Source organism: Grammomys surdaster, unplaced genomic scaffold (genome assembly GCF_004785775.1).
Source record: "Grammomys surdaster isolate TR1022 unplaced genomic scaffold, NIH_TR_1.0 130, whole genome shotgun sequence".
Taxonomy (NCBI): Eukaryota; Metazoa; Chordata; class Mammalia; order Rodentia; family Muridae; genus Grammomys; species Grammomys surdaster.
In genome coordinates, this window is record NW_021604588.1 from 19,215,323 (window position 1) to 19,232,521 (window position 17,199).

The following is a 17,199-nucleotide window of genomic DNA, read 5'->3' on the forward strand; positions in this document are numbered from 1 at the left end:
GCCAAAACTGGAAATTAAAAAGAAGAAAGCAAACTTGGGTCTAAAAATTAGCACTAAAAGGCATCAAAAGAAATATGTTTGGGAGGTTAGTGTGTGTCATCACATTCGAGTGGGGATTAAGAGAAGGAAGGCTGCCCTGCTGGAGCTGTGTGGTCTTCTCCAAGTGAGAGTTGCAGGCAAATGCAAGTACTCAACTTTGGGGAGGAGAAGGGGGAATTTATTTGCAGTAGCCTCAAGAAATACAGTATTTTCAAAACATAGTTTGTGCTGGTCTCAATCTAAGCCCCGGAGCTGAGGCTGTCCCACAGTCTTCTGCACCCAAATCCTGTCAGGAGAGAGCAAGTCTCCCAGGAGAGGTCTCATTCCTAAGCCCAGAGGTAAGATCACTACTTTTGCTCCAATAATTATTCAAAGCAGGATCTGTCAGGAGTACACAGTGCACAGGATCAGCAGAGCAGCTGGAGACGGGATCCTTCCAGTCTTCATCTATGCCTGAAAACTAAGGCTGTCCCACAGCCCTCCACACCCATATCCCACCCAGGAGAGAGCTGATCTCCCCAGGAGTGCTGACACACCTAAGATAATAGGCTCACAAGCCCACAGGAGGGACAACCTCCAGTCAGAGACAGCAAGACCAACTAACACCAGAGATAATCAGATGGTGAGAGGCAAGCACAAGAACCTAAGTAACAGAAACCAAGGCTAATTGGAATCATCAGAACCCAGTTCTCTCACCACAGCAAGTCCTGAATACCCAACACATTGGAAAAGCAAGATTCAGACTTAAAATCACTTCTCATGATGCTGATAGAGGACTTTAAGAAGGACATAAATAACTCCCTTAAAGAAATATAGGACACAGATAAACAGGTAGAAGCCCTTAAAGATGAAACACAAAGATCCCTTAAAGAAGTAATTCTCTAAGGAAAACACAACCAAACAGGTGAAGGAATTGAACAAAACCATCCAGGATCTAAACATGGAAATAGAGACAATAAAGAAATAACAAAGGGAGACAACCCTGGAGATATAAAACCTAGGAAAGAAATCAGGAGTCATAGATGCAAGCATCACCAACAAAATAAAAGAGACAGAAGAGACAATCTCAGATGCAGAAGATACCATACAAAACACTGACACAACAGTCAAAGAAAATGCAAAATGCAAAAAGCTCCTAAGACAAAACATCCAGGAAATCCAGGACACAATGAGAAGACCAAACCTAAGCATAATAGTTGTAGAAGAGAGCAAAGATTCCCAACTTAAAGGGCCAGTAAATACCTTCAACAAAATTATAGAAGAAACTCCCCTAACTTAAAGAAAGATATGCCCCTGAACATACAAGAAGCCTATAGAACTCCAAACAGACTAGACCAGAAAAGAAATCACTCCAGTAACATAATAATTAAAACATCAAATGCACAAAACAAAGAAAGACTATTAAAAGCAGTAGGGGAAAAAATTCAAGTAACATATAAATGCAGGCCTATCAGAATTATACCAAACTTCTCACCAGAGATTATAAAAGCCAGAAGATCCTGAGCATGCAGACCGTAAGAGAACACAAATGTCAGCTCAGGCTACTATACCCAGCAAAACTTTCAGTTAACTCAGATGGAGAAACCAAGATATTTCATGACAAGACCAAATTTACACAATATCTTTCCACAAATCCAGCCATACAAAGGATAGAAAACTCCAACACAAGGAGGGAAACTATACACTAGAAAAAGCAAACAAACCCAAAAGAAGATAGCCACAAAAACAAAATTGCACCTCTAACAACAAAAATAACATGAAGCAACAATCTCTTTTCCTAAATATTTCTTAACATGGACTTAATTCCCCAATAAAAAGACATAGAATAACAGACTGGATATGTAACCAGAACCAAGTATTTTCCTGCATACAGGAAACACACCTCAGTTACAAAGACAGACCCTACCTCAGAGTAAAAGGCTGGGAAATTTATTTTCAAGCAAATATTCCCAAGAAACAAACTGGAGTAGCCATTTTAATACCGAATAAAATCGACTGTCAACCAAATGTCATAAAATAATAATAATAATAAGGACACTTCATACTCATCAAAAAAAAAAAAACCTACCAAGATGAACTCTTAATGCTCCAATTGCAAGGGCACCCACATTCATAAAAGAAACTTTACTAAAGCTCAAAGCACACATTGCACCTCACACAATAATAGTGGGAGACTTCAACACCCCACTCCCATCAATGAACAAATCATGGAAACAGAAACTAAACAGAGACACAGTGAATCTAACACCAGTTATGAACAAAATGGATTTAACAGATATCTATAGAACATTTCATCCAAAACAAAAGAATATACCTTAGTCTCAGCACCTCATGGTGCCTTTTCCAATACTGACCATATAATTTGTCCCAAAGCAGGCCTCAACGGATACATGAAGAATGAAATAATCCCATACATCCTTTCAGATCACCATGGACTCAGGCTGATCTTCAATAACAACAAAAACAACAGAAAGCCCACATACACAAGGAAGCTGAACAATACTCTACCTAATGATAATTTGGCCAAGGAAGAAATAAAGAAAGGAATTAAAGACTTTTTAGAATTCAATGAAAATGAAGGCACAATATACCCTTCTGGTACACGATGAAAGCAGTGCTAAGAGGAAAACTCATACCTCTGACTGCCTCCAAAAAGAAACTGAAGAGAGCATACACTAGCAGCTTGACAACACATCTGAAAGCTCTAGAACAAAAAGAAGCAAATACACCAAAGAGGAGTAGATGGCAGGAAATAATCAAACTCAGGGCTGAAATCAACCAAGTAGAAACAAAAAGAACTATACAAATAATCAACCAAAACAGGAACTGATTCTTTGAGAAAATCAACAAGATAGATAAACCCTTAGCCAGACTAACCAGAGGGCAAAGAGACAGTATCCAAATTAACAAAATCAGAAATGAAAAGGGAGACATAACAACAGAAACCGAGAAAATTAAAAAAAAATCATCAGATCTTACTACAAAAGCCTATACTCAACAAAACTGGAAAACCTGGATGAAATGGACAGTTTTGTAGACAGATACCAGGTACCAAAGTTAAATCAGGAACAGATAAACCATCTAAATAGTACCAAAAACCCCTAAAGAAATAGAAGCAGTCATTAAAAGTCTCCCAACCACAAAAAGCCCAGGACCAGATGAGTTTAGTGCATAATTCTATCAGACCTTCAAAAAAGACCTAATACCAACACTCTTCAAACTATTTCACAAAATAGAAATACAAGGAACACTACCAAATTCATTCTATGAAGGCACAATTATGCTTATACCTAAACCACACAAAGACCCAACAGAGAAAAAAAACTTCAGACCAATTTCATTTATGAATATCGATGCAAAAATACTCAATAAATTTCTCCCAAACTGAATTCAAGAACACATGAAAATGATCATCCATCATGATCAAGTAGGATTCATCCCAGACATGCAGGGAAAATTCAATATTCAGAAATCCATCAACATAATCCACTATATAAACAAACTCAAAGAAAAAGACCATATATGATCATTTCATTAGATGCTAAGAAAGTGTTTAACAAAATTCAACATACCTTCATGATAAAAGTCTTGGAGAGATCAGGAATTCAAGATCCATACCTAAACATAGTAAAAGCAATTTACAGCAAACCAGTAGCCAACATCAAACTAAATGGAGAGAATCTTGAAGCAATCCCACTAAAATCAGGGACTAGAAAAGGCTGCTCACTCTCTTCCTACCTATTCAATATAGTTAAAAGTCCTAGCCAAAGCAATTATACAACAAAAGGAGGTCAAAGGGATACAAATTGGAAAGGAAGAAGTCAAAATATCACCATTTACAGATGATATGATAGTATATTTAAGTGACCCCAAAAATTCTTCCAGATACACAACTTCAACAAAGTGGCTGGATATAAAATTTACTCAAACAAATCAGTATCCTTCCTCTACACAAAGGATAAACAGGCTGAGAAAGACATTAGAGAAACGACACCATTCACAATAGTCACAAATAATATAAAATACCTCGGTGTGGATCTAACCAAGCAAGTGACAAATCTGTATGATAAGAACTTCAAGTCCCCTAAGATAGATGGAAAGTTCTCCCATGGTCATGGGTTGGCAGGATTAATAAAGTAAAAAATGGCCATCTTGCCAAGAGGAATCTACAGATTTAATGCAATCCCCATCAAAACTCCAGCTCAATTCTTCACAGAGATAGAAAGAGCAATTCTCAAATTCATTTGGAATAACAAAAAACCCAGGATAGAAAAAACTATTCTCAACAATAAAAGAACTTCTGGAGGAATCACCATCCCTGACCTCAAGCTGTACTACAAGTGATAAAAACTGCGTGGTATTAGCATAGGGACAGGCATGTTGATCAATGGAATAGAACTGAAGACCCTGAAATGATTCCATATACCTATGGACATTTGAACTTTGATGTAGGCGCTAAAACCATGCAGTGGAAAAAAGACAGCATTTTCAACAAAGAGTGCTGGTTCAACTGGAAGTCAGCATGTAGAAGAATGAAATTCAATTCAATTCATTCTTTTTTTATTGGATGTTTTATTTACATTTCATATGTTATCCCCTTACCCCATCCCCCACCCACCGAGGAACCCCCTATCCCGTCACCCCTCCTCCTGCTTCTCTGCGGATGTACCCCTACCTACCCCCCCACTCCCACCTCTCCACCCTCAAATTCCCACCCCCTGGGGCGTCCAGCCTTCATGAGGCCAAGGATTTCTTCTCCCACCTATGCCCAGCAGGGCCCTCCACTCTTACGTATACAGTTGAAGCCATGGATCCCTCCCTAAGTGCTCCCAGGCTGGTGGTTTAGACCCTGGGAGCTGTGGTTGGTTGGTATTGTTGCTCTCCTCATGGGGCCACAAACCCTTTCAGCTCCAATGGTCTTCACTCTAACTCCTCCATTGGGAACCCCATGATCAGTTTAATGGCTAGTTGTGAGCATCTGCCTCTGAATATGTCAGACGCTTGCAGACCTCTGAGGAGACATCTGTATCAGGCTCTTATCAGCATGCACTTCCTGACTTCCACATTAGCATCTACCTTTGGTGACTGCACATGGGATGGATACTCAAGTGGAATGGTCTTCAGACGGCCCCTCCTTCAGTTTCTGTCCCTCACTTTGTCTCCATATTTGCTCCCTTGAGTATTTTGTTGCTCCTTCTAAGAAGGACTGAATCACCCCCACTTGGTCTTCCTTCTTCATGAGCTTCATGTGGCCTGTGAGTTGAATCTTGGGCATTTCAAGGTTCTGGGCTAATATCCAATAATCAGTGAGTGAATACCATGTGTGTTCTTTTGTGATTGGCTTACCTCACTCAGGATGATAATTTCTAGTTCCATCCATTTACCTAGGAAATTCTCGAATTCATTGTTTTTAATAGCTGAGTAATACTCCATTGTGTAAATGTACCACATTTTTTGAATCCATTCCTCAGTTGAAGGACATCTGGGTTCTTTCCAGCTTCTGGCTATTATAAATAAGGCTGCTATGAACATAGTTGAGCATATGTCCTTGTTATATGTTCAAGCATCTTCTGGGTATATGCCTAGGAGTGGTATAGCTGGATCCTCAGGTAATGTTATGTCCCATTTTCTGAGGAACCGCCAGACAGACTGATTTCCAAAGTGGTTGCACCATCTTGCATTCCCACCAACAGTGGAGGAGTGTTCCTCTTTCTCCACACCCTCGCCAGCATCTACTATCACCTGAGTTTTTAATCTTAGCCATTCTGACTGGTATGAGATGGAATCTCAGGGTTGTTTTGATTTGCATTTCCCTGATGACTAAGGATACTGAACATTTCTTTAGGTGCTTCTCGACCATTCGAGTTTCCTCAGTTTCATTCTTTGTTAAGCTCTATACCCCATTTTTTAATAGGGTTATTTGGTTGTCTGGAGTCTAATTTCTTGAGTTCTTTGTATATATTGGATATTAGCCCTCTATCAGATGTAGGATTGGTAAAGATCTTTTCCCAATTTGTTGGTTGTCATTTTGTCCTATTGACAGTGTCCTTTGTCTTACAGAAACTTTGCAATTTTATGAAGTCCCATTTGTCAATTCTTGTTCTTTGAGCATATGCCATTGGTGTTCTGTTCAGGAATTTTTCCCCTGTGCCCAAGTATTCGAGGCTCTTCCCCACCTTCTCTTCTATTAGTTTCAGTGTATCTGGTTTTATGTGGAGGTCCTTTATCCACTTAGACTTGAGCTTTGTACAAGGAGATAAGAATGGATCAATTTTCATTCTTCTACATGTTGTCCTCCAGTTGAACTAGCACCATTTGTTGAAAATGCTGTCCTTTTTCCACTGGACAGTCTTAGCTCTTTTGTCAAAGATCAAGTGACCATAGGTGTGTGGGTTCATTTCTGGGTCTTCAATTCTATTCCATTGATCTTCCTGCCTGTCTCTGTACCAATACCAAGTAGTTTTTATCACTATTGCTCTGTAGTACAGCTTGAGGTCAGGGATGGTGATTCCTCCAGAAGTTCTTTTATTGTTGAGAATAGTTTTCGCTATCCTGGGTTTTTTGTTATTCCAAATGAATTTGAGAATTTCCTTTTCTAACTCTGTGAAGAATTGAGTTGGGATTTTAATGGGAATTACATTGAATCTGTAGATTGCTTTTTGGCAAGATGGGCATTTTTATTATATTAATCCTGCCAATCCATGAGCATGGGAGATCTTTAGATCTTCTGAGATCTTCTTCGATTTCTTTCTTCAGGGACTTGAAGTTCTTGTCATACAGGTCTTTCACTTGCTTGGTTAGATTTACACCAAGGTATTTTATATTATTTGTGACTATTGTGAAGGGTGTCATTTCCCTAATTTCTTTTTCAGTCTGTTTATCTTTCATGTAGAGGAAGGCTACTGATTTATTTGAGTTGATTTTATAACCAGACACTTTGCTGAAGTTGTTTATCAGGTTTAGGAGTTCTCTGGTGGAAGTTTTGGGGTCACTTAAGTATACTATCATATCATCTGCAAATAGTTACATTTTGACTTCTTCCTTTCCTATTTGTATCCCTTTGACTTCTTTTTGTTGTCTAATTGCTCTGGCTAGGACTTCCAGTACTATATTGAATAGGTAGCGGGAGAGTAGGCAGCCTTGACTAGTTTCTGACCTTAGTGGGATTGCTTCAAGTTTCTCTCCATTTAGTTTGATGTTGGCTACTGGTTTTCTGTAAATTGCTTTTACTATGTTTATGTAGGGGCCTTGAATTCCTGACCTTTCCAAGACTTTTATCATGAAGGGATGTTGAATTTTGTCAAATGCTTTCTGAGCATCTAGTGAGATGATCATGTGTTTTTTTTTTCTTTGAGTTTGTTTATATAGTGGATTACATTGATGGATTTCCGAATATTGAACCATCCCTGCATTCCTGGGATAAAGCCTACTTGATCATGATGGATGATTGTTTTGGTGTGTTCTTGGATTCGGTTTGCTAGAATTTTATTGAGTATTTTTGCATCGATGTTCATAAGGGAGATTGGTCTGAAGTTCTCTTTCTTTGTCGGGTCTTTTGCAAGGGCACCTACATACATAAAAGAAACTTTACTAAAGCTCAAAACACACATTACACCTCATACAATAATAGTGGGGGATTTCAACACCCCACTCTCAGTAATGGACAGATCATGGAAACAGAAACTAAACCAAGACACTTTGAAATTAACAGAAGTTATGAACCAAATGGACTTAACAGACATCTATAGAACATTTCATCCTAAAACAAAAGAATATACCATTTTCTCAGCACCTCATGGTACCTTCTCCAAAATAGACCATATACTTGGTCACAAAACAGGCCTCTACAGATACAAAAAGATGGAAATAGTCCCATGTATCTTATCAGATCAGGACAGACTAAGACTGGTCTTTAATAATGACAAAGCCAATGGAAAACCCACATGCACATTGAAACCGAACAACTCTCTACTCAATGATGACTTGTTCAAGGAAGAAATACAGAACGAAATTAAAGACTTTTTAGAATTCAATGAAAATGAGGACACATCATACCAAACTTGTGGGACTCCATGAAGGCAGTGCTAAGAGGAACACTCATAGCTCTAAGTGCCTGCAGAAAGAAACTGGAGAGAGCACACACTACCAACTTGACTGCACAACTAAAAGCTCTAGAACAAAAAGAAGCAAATACACCCAAGAGGAATAGAAGGCAGGAAATAGTCAAACTCAGGGCTGAAATCAACCAAATAGAAACAAAAAGAACAATGTAAAATATCAACAAAACCAGGAGCTGGTTCTTTGAGAAAATCAACAAGATAGATAAAGCGTTAGCCAGATTAACCAGAGGGCACAGAGACAGTATCCAAATTGATAAAATCAGAACTGAAAAGGGAGACATAACAACAGAAACTGAAGAAATTCAAAACATCATCAGATCCTACTACAAAGGCCTATACTCAACAAAACTGGAAAACCTGGATGAAATGGACAACTTCCTAGACAGATACCAGGTACCAAAGTTAAATCAGGAGCAGATAAACCGTCTAAACAGTCCCATAACCCCTAAGGAAATAGCAGCAGCCATTAAAAGTCTCACCACCAAAAAAAGCCCAGGACCAGATGGTTTTAGTGCAGAATTCTATCAGACCTTCAAGGAAGACCTAATATCAATTCTCTTCAAACTATTCCACAAAATATAAACAGAAGGAACACTACCCAAGTCGTTCTATGAAGCTACAATTACACTCATACTCAAACCCCACAATTCAATTCATTCTTATCTCCTTGTACAAAGCTCAAGTCCAAGTGTATCAAGGACCACCACATAAAAACAGATACACTGAAACTAATAGAAGAGAAGGTGGGGAAGAGCCTTAAACACATGAGCACAGGGGAAAAGTTCCTGAACAGAACTCCAATGGCTTATGCTCTAAGATCAACAATTGACAAATGGGACTTCATAAAATTGTAAAGCTTCTGTAAGGCAAAGAACACTGTCAATAAGACAAAACAGCAACCAACAGATTGGGGACAGATCTTTACCAATCCTTTATCCGATAGAGGGCTAATATCCAAAATATAGAAAGATCTCAAGAAGTTATACTCCAGAGAACCAAATAACCCTATTAAAAATGGGGTACAGAGCTAAACAAAAAATTCTCAACTGAAGAATACTGAATGGCTGAGAAGCTCCTAAAGAAATGTTCAACATCCTTAGTCATCAGGGAAATGCAAATTAAAACAATCCTGAGATGTCACCTCACACCAGTCAGAATGGCTAAGTCCAAAAACTCAGGTGACAGCAGATGCTGGCAAAGATGTGGACAAGAGGACACTCCTCCATTGTTGGTGGGATTGCAAGCTGGTACAACCACTGTGGAAATCAGTCCGGTGGTTCCTCAGAATATTGGAGATAGTATTACCTGAGGACCCAGCTATACCACTCCTGGGCAGATACCCAGAAGATGCTCCAACATATAACAAGAACTCATGCTCCACTAAGCTTATAGCAGCCTTATTTATAATAGCCAGAAGCTGGAAAAAACCCAGATGCAGAATTAACTTCAGATACAAGTAGAATGCTGCCTCTGTCATGTTTAAATGAACATTAAGGGTTATTTATATGTATTCTAAACAAAAAGTAGATACCAAAATGCCTAGTATTCAATTTGAAAGAAGAAAAAGAAAATACCTGGCCTGGCTGGTGAAACACCCAAGGAATTCAAAATATTCTTTCCAAAGTTTCCTATCTAAAATGTTAAACACATAGACAGGCATTTGATTCCTTAATTCAGAAGCTTGTATTTCAAACAGTATATTCATCAAAATCGATAGATGAAAGAAGTTAGACACACTGTAATTGGACTGACGTCCAGATAGGTCCAGTTTATTTCTGCCTCTTAATAAAGGGACTAGCAATAATGCACTAAAAAAATAGTTTTCACTATCCATTCACAAAAATGTTCATAAGAAATCATGTACCAAAGCATCTTAGTGGGAGAACACAAGTGTAATGAGACATAGTGTGTGTCCATGATGAAGTTCAGTGCAGGATGTTATCAATGACCAGAGTTGTCACACCATGTAAAACAATCATAACAGCCTACAACTGTTAGGCATGCAAACTATGATGCCAAGCACACATGCGCATGCCTGTTCCTTGTGTTTGTGACATGCCAAATAGATATTGTAAAAGCCAAGTTTTAGAGAACATTCTGAATATATAAAATGCCTGGCAGATAGCACTTGTTAAATACCAACCAGCAAAAGGACACCATGAAATCATTTGCTGTGTATCAAAACTAATTGCAAATACATACTGATATATGTATAAATATGCAAATGCTCTACGAAATCCATCTTGGCACTATTAGTTATTAATTTAAAATAATTTCTTTAAAAGTTTTGAAAATTACATTTGTTTGTTTGTTTATTTTTATATATGTGTTCCATGGCAGGTGTGTGGAGAACAGCTTGTAGGAATCAATTCTTTCATTCCGCCATGTGGGTTGTGGAGATTGAGCTTAGGTCATCAGGCTTGGGGACAAGAGCTTTAGCCTCTTAGCCTTCTAACTAGCCTTATTTATTGATTTTTAAAATTTCATTTATCTATAAAACAAAGTTTGTAGAAAGTACTTCGGGGAGTATGGAGGGATGCCACGTCTGTGTTTACCTAGTTAACATCCTTATGAGCTTATTGACTGTCAGGGAACCATTCATTGATAATGGGGGAGATCCTGGAACAGGCTATGTGCCTGCTTGCAAAGACCTCACTAGAACATATAAAGGCTCATCGAAACAGAGGTCTACTAAATGCACAGTTAAAGGTATTTTTTATTTTATTTGTTTATTTTTATGTGCATTTTTTTTTGCCTGCATGTATGTTTGTGTGATGGTATTAGAACCCCTGGAACTGGAGTTACATAGTTTGTGAGCTATCATGTAAGTTCTGGAAATTGAACACTGGTTCTTTGGAAAAACAGCCAGTGCTCTTAACTGCTGAGCCATCTCACCAGCCCTCAGAGTGAAAGATATTAAAATTTAAATAGCTACTGTAGTTAAGAGTTAAGGGTTAAGAGCCTGGCGGTGGTGGCGCACGCCTTTAATCCCAGCACTAGGGAGGCAGAGGCAGGCAGATTTCTGAGTTCGAAGCCAGCCTTGTCTACCGAGTGTGTTCCAGGACAGCCAGGGCTATACAGAGAAACCCTGTCTCGAATAACCAAAAAAAAAAAAAAAAAATTTAAAGAGTCGATAAAGTTAGTCACTTAGAAAAAAATTAGAAAAAGCTTCTCAGGAAAGTCTCCATTCAAAATTAAGCTCAGATTTTGTCCTTGTGTTATCTTCTATGCATTGGTACAACCAGAGGAAGCCTACTTAACAGACAGGATTTCCTCTGGCTCATAGTTTCTAAGGTTTCAGTCTATGCTTGGTGGACACCATTGTTTCTAGGTCATAATCAGATAGAAGTGCACATCAGAGGCACAAAGAACAGTCACATAATAGGGCCAGGAAGCAGAGAAAGGGAGGTGGGGGGAGGGAGGATGGAGCAGGAAGGAGGGAGGAATAGAGGTGAGGGCTGGAGCAAGATAGCCCCCCAAAGACATACTCTAAGTGATCTTCTTCCTTGAGCTGGACCCTACTTCCTAAAGGTCCCAGAATTTTCCAAGCTAGCAGCAGTACAGGTCTTCAGCATAGGAGACTTCTGGGGACATTTTAAACAGTAATTATTTGTCACAAGGGATTTGTAAACTACATGTAAACATATATCTTACAGCATGTTGTGTAATTCAAATGTCAGCATAATAGAAAATTTGTATTTACCTCAACAATAAGTTGGTAATATTTTCTACCCAAGTAACTTCTCCACCACTTTTGAATAATTGTCACTACTCTGTTCAAGTGCCTAGAATGAAAACAGGGATATTATTAGTACATGCTCATTGAAAGAAAGATGTCTCTATAGTTCACAAGGTTATATTTAAATGAAGATACTATGTATCTTCATCTTTTTTCTTGTTTTTTTTCTTGTATTGTTTCTATTTTATCTTGTTTATTTTTTCTCTTTGATACAAAGTCTTGATGCATGGTCTGAAACTCATTATGTAAACCTGGTTTGCCTTGAATATGTGGAGAGCCTCCTGTCTCTGCCTCCCAAGGGCTGGGATTACAGATAGATATGGACTCCCAAGCTTGACTCTATGCAAACTTTTTTCTTGACCATAAATACTTTTTCACCTTAAGGTCACTTCTCAGCCAGAAAAGGATGTTGTCGACCACAGTTGGCAAAAGATTTTGAGATTTCACACTTGGAGAAACTGAGGCTTATAGTTATTCCTAGTTCTTAATGGCAAACCACTATTTTAATATCACTGCTTTCGTCAAACAACAAGTTGGGAAATTTCAAGATTACTCTTCTCCAGTCTCTTTTCTGTCCCATCAGTTAATTCATTGATATAACTGCATTTCATGAAGAATTTTCTTTGGGAGGATGGTGTGTGGTCAATGTTCTTACAATATTGAGAATTCTTAAAGGTCTACAAATGGGAGATGTAATTTCATATATCAATAAGAAATTATCAGAAGTGTTCTGTAGCTCTTTATAGGAACACTATAAATTTAATGACTTCACTGTTGATTGAAATAAGAGGGTATCTGAAGTAAAGGCGGCATGAACAACCTGTGATTCTCTCCAGCATGCACTTAGGGTTGTAAGTGGTTTCTAAGGCAGAATTTGTATACCTGATATATGCCCGGACTTGGCACCCTCGGAACCAGCTCTGGATCGTCACAGCCGCATCATTCTCAAATTTCCTAATTGAGTCAACGGCTCTAGAAAAGGTTTTAAAAGTGTTTCATTAGTAACTAAATGTAATTCCCAGGCAAGTCAACCTGTTAACCTTAATTTTTAATTTCTTCTAAGATGGTAATTACAATCCAAATGTCATTTTAAAGAAATTAAAATACTAAATTAAGAAAAATGCATTTCAAAAAAAATGAGCAGTGTTTTAAAAATTAACCTTTCTTTGAGAAGCCATGAGCTTTCAACAGCTTTGTCTACTTTATTTTTATAATCATCTGTTATGCTACTAATTAATTTGGTAGCATTTTTTTATTAGGGAATGAAAAACAATGTGCTACTTTGTCATTATTTTAAAAGCATAATTATTTGAACTTATGGTTTAAATGCCACTACACATGTATCGCACAAAGTAAAATGTCTGCATATTTAACTCACTCATCAGCTAAATGAACTGCCTCTAATTCAAATGAATCTGTTGTAAAATGTCTACTCTAGAAAGAGACTGCTTCTATTAAAGAATGCAGGGAATGGGTCACTGGCTTATAAAAAGACAAAAAACTTAATTCTTAGGTTTTATTGACTTACAACAAGAAAAAGTTGGGTCAAAACATCTTTATTTATGTATCTATCCTAACTGATGTCAATATTATTTTCCCTTTCCACTGGAAGTTGATAAAGTGATAGCACAACGGACTGTAGAACATTTCTTTTCCAAGCTGACTGGCATACATTTAGCACCTCCTGTTTGCTGAATGAACACAATTGGTAACATGGTGACATTTCTTTCTTATTATTGTTCCTACATTTTTGTGCTTATGTGCAACCAGGTTAAGGTATGTGTGTGTTGTCTAGAGGTTGGCATGGGTATCATCCTGAGTCACTCTCTTCACAGATGAACAGCTACAAGTACTGAAAGACTGCCAAGAGAGGGGTAATCAGTCTTCCACACAGATGGACCCTTAATTGGTCATCTAATGCCAAGTGGTTATCCCGAAAGCCATACAAATATGAGCAATACTAAATGGACTCATGACTAGAATTACATTTTCATTTATTCATAGTGTATGTATAACAGAAATAAAGAAAAACCCCATGAATTTGAGGAGTGGGAGAAAACAATGAGTTAGAGGGATCAGGACTGACATAATCATGGTTCATATATATTACATTAAAAAAATAACTTAAAAGACACACCTTATGTATTTGTTATCTTCAGTTAACATGGTAATCAAGAACCATGAGCTCATAGGTGGACAAACTATTCTTCGTTTGTGAGTGCTACCCTCTCAGATCTTTTAAGTAGAACATACTTCTGTGCACAGAAGCTTATCTACAAAGACACATCAAGGGTGCCCAACAGTCAGGTGGATCTTAGGACTGAAGACTTGATGACAGGTGACACAGGATATATGTAGGTAAAGTACAGCACTGTCACTGAGGTCAAACAATAGGAAAGTAATTACATATGAATTTTAAAGACTAGAAATAATGTAACCTTGGAATTTCTACATCAAGACTTATAAAAATTTACATTTACAAAGCTGCAACAATAATAGCACACAGACACAAATCTGATGAGGCATTTCAAAAAGAATCAAACATATAAAACATTGAATACAAGAAATATTAACTTGGAAAGCAACTAACTTCAATAAATAAATCAACAGAGAAAAACTTATGTGTTCCTTAGAAGCGTTTTTCATATTCAGAAGCAAAAGATTTTACAAAACATATCATAGAATAGGAAAAGCATTGAACATATTCTTCATTTTTTGTTCCTGTGTGCTCATGGGTATGTGTATGTGTTTTCATGAGGTACAGGAACATGCGCAAGTGTGCATATGTGGATTGGTCAATGGTTAACCTCAAGTGTTGTTCTCTAGATGCCAGCTTGTTCTGAGACCTTTTTTCTCATTGGCTAGGATGGTTGGTCAGCATCCCCAAGAATCCCTGCCTGATGCTGACCCAAACTGAGATCTCTAGATTATGAGACCACACAGGGAACTGAGGCTGGAACTCAGGTCTTCAAGAGCTTTTCCATCTTATATAGCGGAGGATGGACTTGTCAGGCATCAGTGGGAGAGGAGGGCCTTGGACCCTTGAAGGCTGGATGCCCCAGTGAGGGGGAATTCGAGGGCGGAGAGGTGGGAGTAGATGGATGGGTGGGAGCATCCCCTTATAGAAATGAGGAGGGAGGATGAGTTAAGGGTTTTTTTTGGGGGGGAGGGGTGGATTTGGAAAGGGGATGAAATCTGAAATGTAGATAAATAAAGTATCCAATAATGATTTAAAAACAGAAAAACAAACAAAAAAATCAGATAATGGAACTGGCTATCGCAGTCGAACATTTGAGACTTTTTGGCAGCAATTTAACATTACCTATATTACTGGGATTCCTTATAATGGTCAAGGACAAGAGACTGTGGAAGGGGCCCATGGAACTTTAAAATGATATCTTCATACAATAAAAAAGGGGGAGATATATTCAGTGAACCACAAATTTATTTAAATCATGTTCTTTTTATTTTTTTATTTTAAATTTTCTTTAAAAAAATTTGGACCAAGAAACTTTCTGCTGAGTGTCTATGGCCCTCTACAACTAGGTATACTTATGCATAGGTGAAAGGGAAGGATCCACTTACTGGCATAAGACATGATCCTGATCAGGTATTAAATATGGGGAAGAGGGCATATTTGTGGTTTTCTTTGCAGGATGCTGAAGGAGCATGGTGGCCACCAGAAAGACGGGTGAGACATGCTTATGCCAGGACAAAGAATGATGCTGACCTGTGAGCTTCTGAGTGCCCTGACAATGGTGACTGGAAGCTGTATTGGACATATGTTCCCGACCTACCATTGCTTATCTATACCCTTGATGGGACAAGCTGCCTTCCCTCAAGGTTTTAGACCTTGTGGAACAGAAAATCAAAAAGAGAAGTTATAATGACTCTTGTACTATTCTTAAATGTGATCAGTTATTCAGATCCAATCATGGACTGGTCTAGAAATCAATCGAATACTGGAAATAACAGTCTTCATTTGGAAGTCTGGTTCTGGACATTTTTAGAGATATATATAAAAGTTAGCTGCAGTTCTCTATGATGTTATATTAGCAAGACATAAAGCTGGGGCAGGATCTGGATTTCAAACAGGTGTTAACACATGTGTTAAGGCTCTTTTAATTGTCAAGTTAAAATTATTTTTTCTTCTACAGTATTTAACGTAAGTTGCACTGATTGAACACCTTTTAATTGTGTTATATTTTGAAATCTGGTATGTCAGTTATGAAGGTCTATCAACCAGTTTTTTTTTATTGCCCTGAGTATCACAGAACCTTGGTATTCTAAAAATAGTCTGCAAGTACTAGAAGAAATGAATCAGGCTTTGAGCAGAAGCAAGAGGGTAGTGGGCTTGATATTTCTGGTGTAACAGCTTTAATTACATTAATTGCTAGCACCACTGCTTCTGCCATTGCTTTGAAACAAGTTCAGACAGCTACCTATGTTAATCATTTAGCAATAAATGTTACTAATGTGTTGAATATACAAGAGGATTTAGATAGGCATCTGGAAGAACAGATTGATGCTATTTATCCTATTCAAATTACAGGAAGGAGGTTCAGAATTTAAGGGTAAGGAGCCATCTCCAGTGTCATGCCAAATACTATTGGATTTATGTTAGTTCTAAAATTTACAGTGGTAGTCACTATAATTAGGAAAAAGTTTAGACACTTGCAGTGTATTTGGCATAATTCTAACACCTCTCTGGATGTTTTAACTTTACATAGTGAGCTTATGAATTTCAAGAATGCTGTTCTGCTGAGCAGTAGATACTGCTGATAAAATTACCCGTGGCCTGAGGTCAGTATTTCTATTTTGGTCAAGCTTCAAGAATGGCATATATAGCTTGATCATGCTCCCTTTTTGTCCTGGGAATACTTTTATTCCAGCCCATCATGTTAAAGCTTGTCTTTAACAACTACATATTGGCAGCCAAAGTACATGACTTGAACCTGAAAATGGACCCTCCAGACAGAGTTATTAAATTAACAGGCTGGCAAGCCAAGGAGAGGTAAGATTCTGCACAGAGCCTTACCAACTTAAGACAGAAGTGCATTGCTTTTGATAGTGCATATTTCATGACAGGCAAGGAAAGTATTCTTGTCAGAACGACCTAAGACAGGCTCAGTTGTCTTGTTAATAAAATAAAAAAGGGGGAGAGACGGAGGGCCTTTCGGGCTGCTTGGCAAGAATCTGACATGGGCCAAGGACAAGGAAATGGGCTGCTTGGCAGGAATATGACATTGGCCAAGGACAAGGAAGTAGAGTTCAGGCAGGAATGTGACATTAGGCTAGAAC

General features: G+C 38.1%; 1 protein-coding gene across 1 annotated transcript in view; it reads right to left on the reverse strand.

Annotated features, from left to right (window-relative positions):
- Window positions 1-17,199, reverse strand: part of Spata17 (spermatogenesis associated 17) — a 166,023-nt gene that overhangs the window by 131,267 nt on the left and 17,557 nt on the right. Inside the window, exons 2-3 of the mRNA XM_028761403.1 lie at window positions 12,781-12,870; window positions 11,863-11,944 (exon numbers count right to left, since the gene is read on the reverse strand). Of these exons, the coding sequence (XP_028617236.1) occupies window positions 11,863-11,944; window positions 12,781-12,870 (172 nt within the window). The remainder of the gene's footprint in view (window positions 1-11,862; window positions 11,945-12,780; window positions 12,871-17,199) is intronic.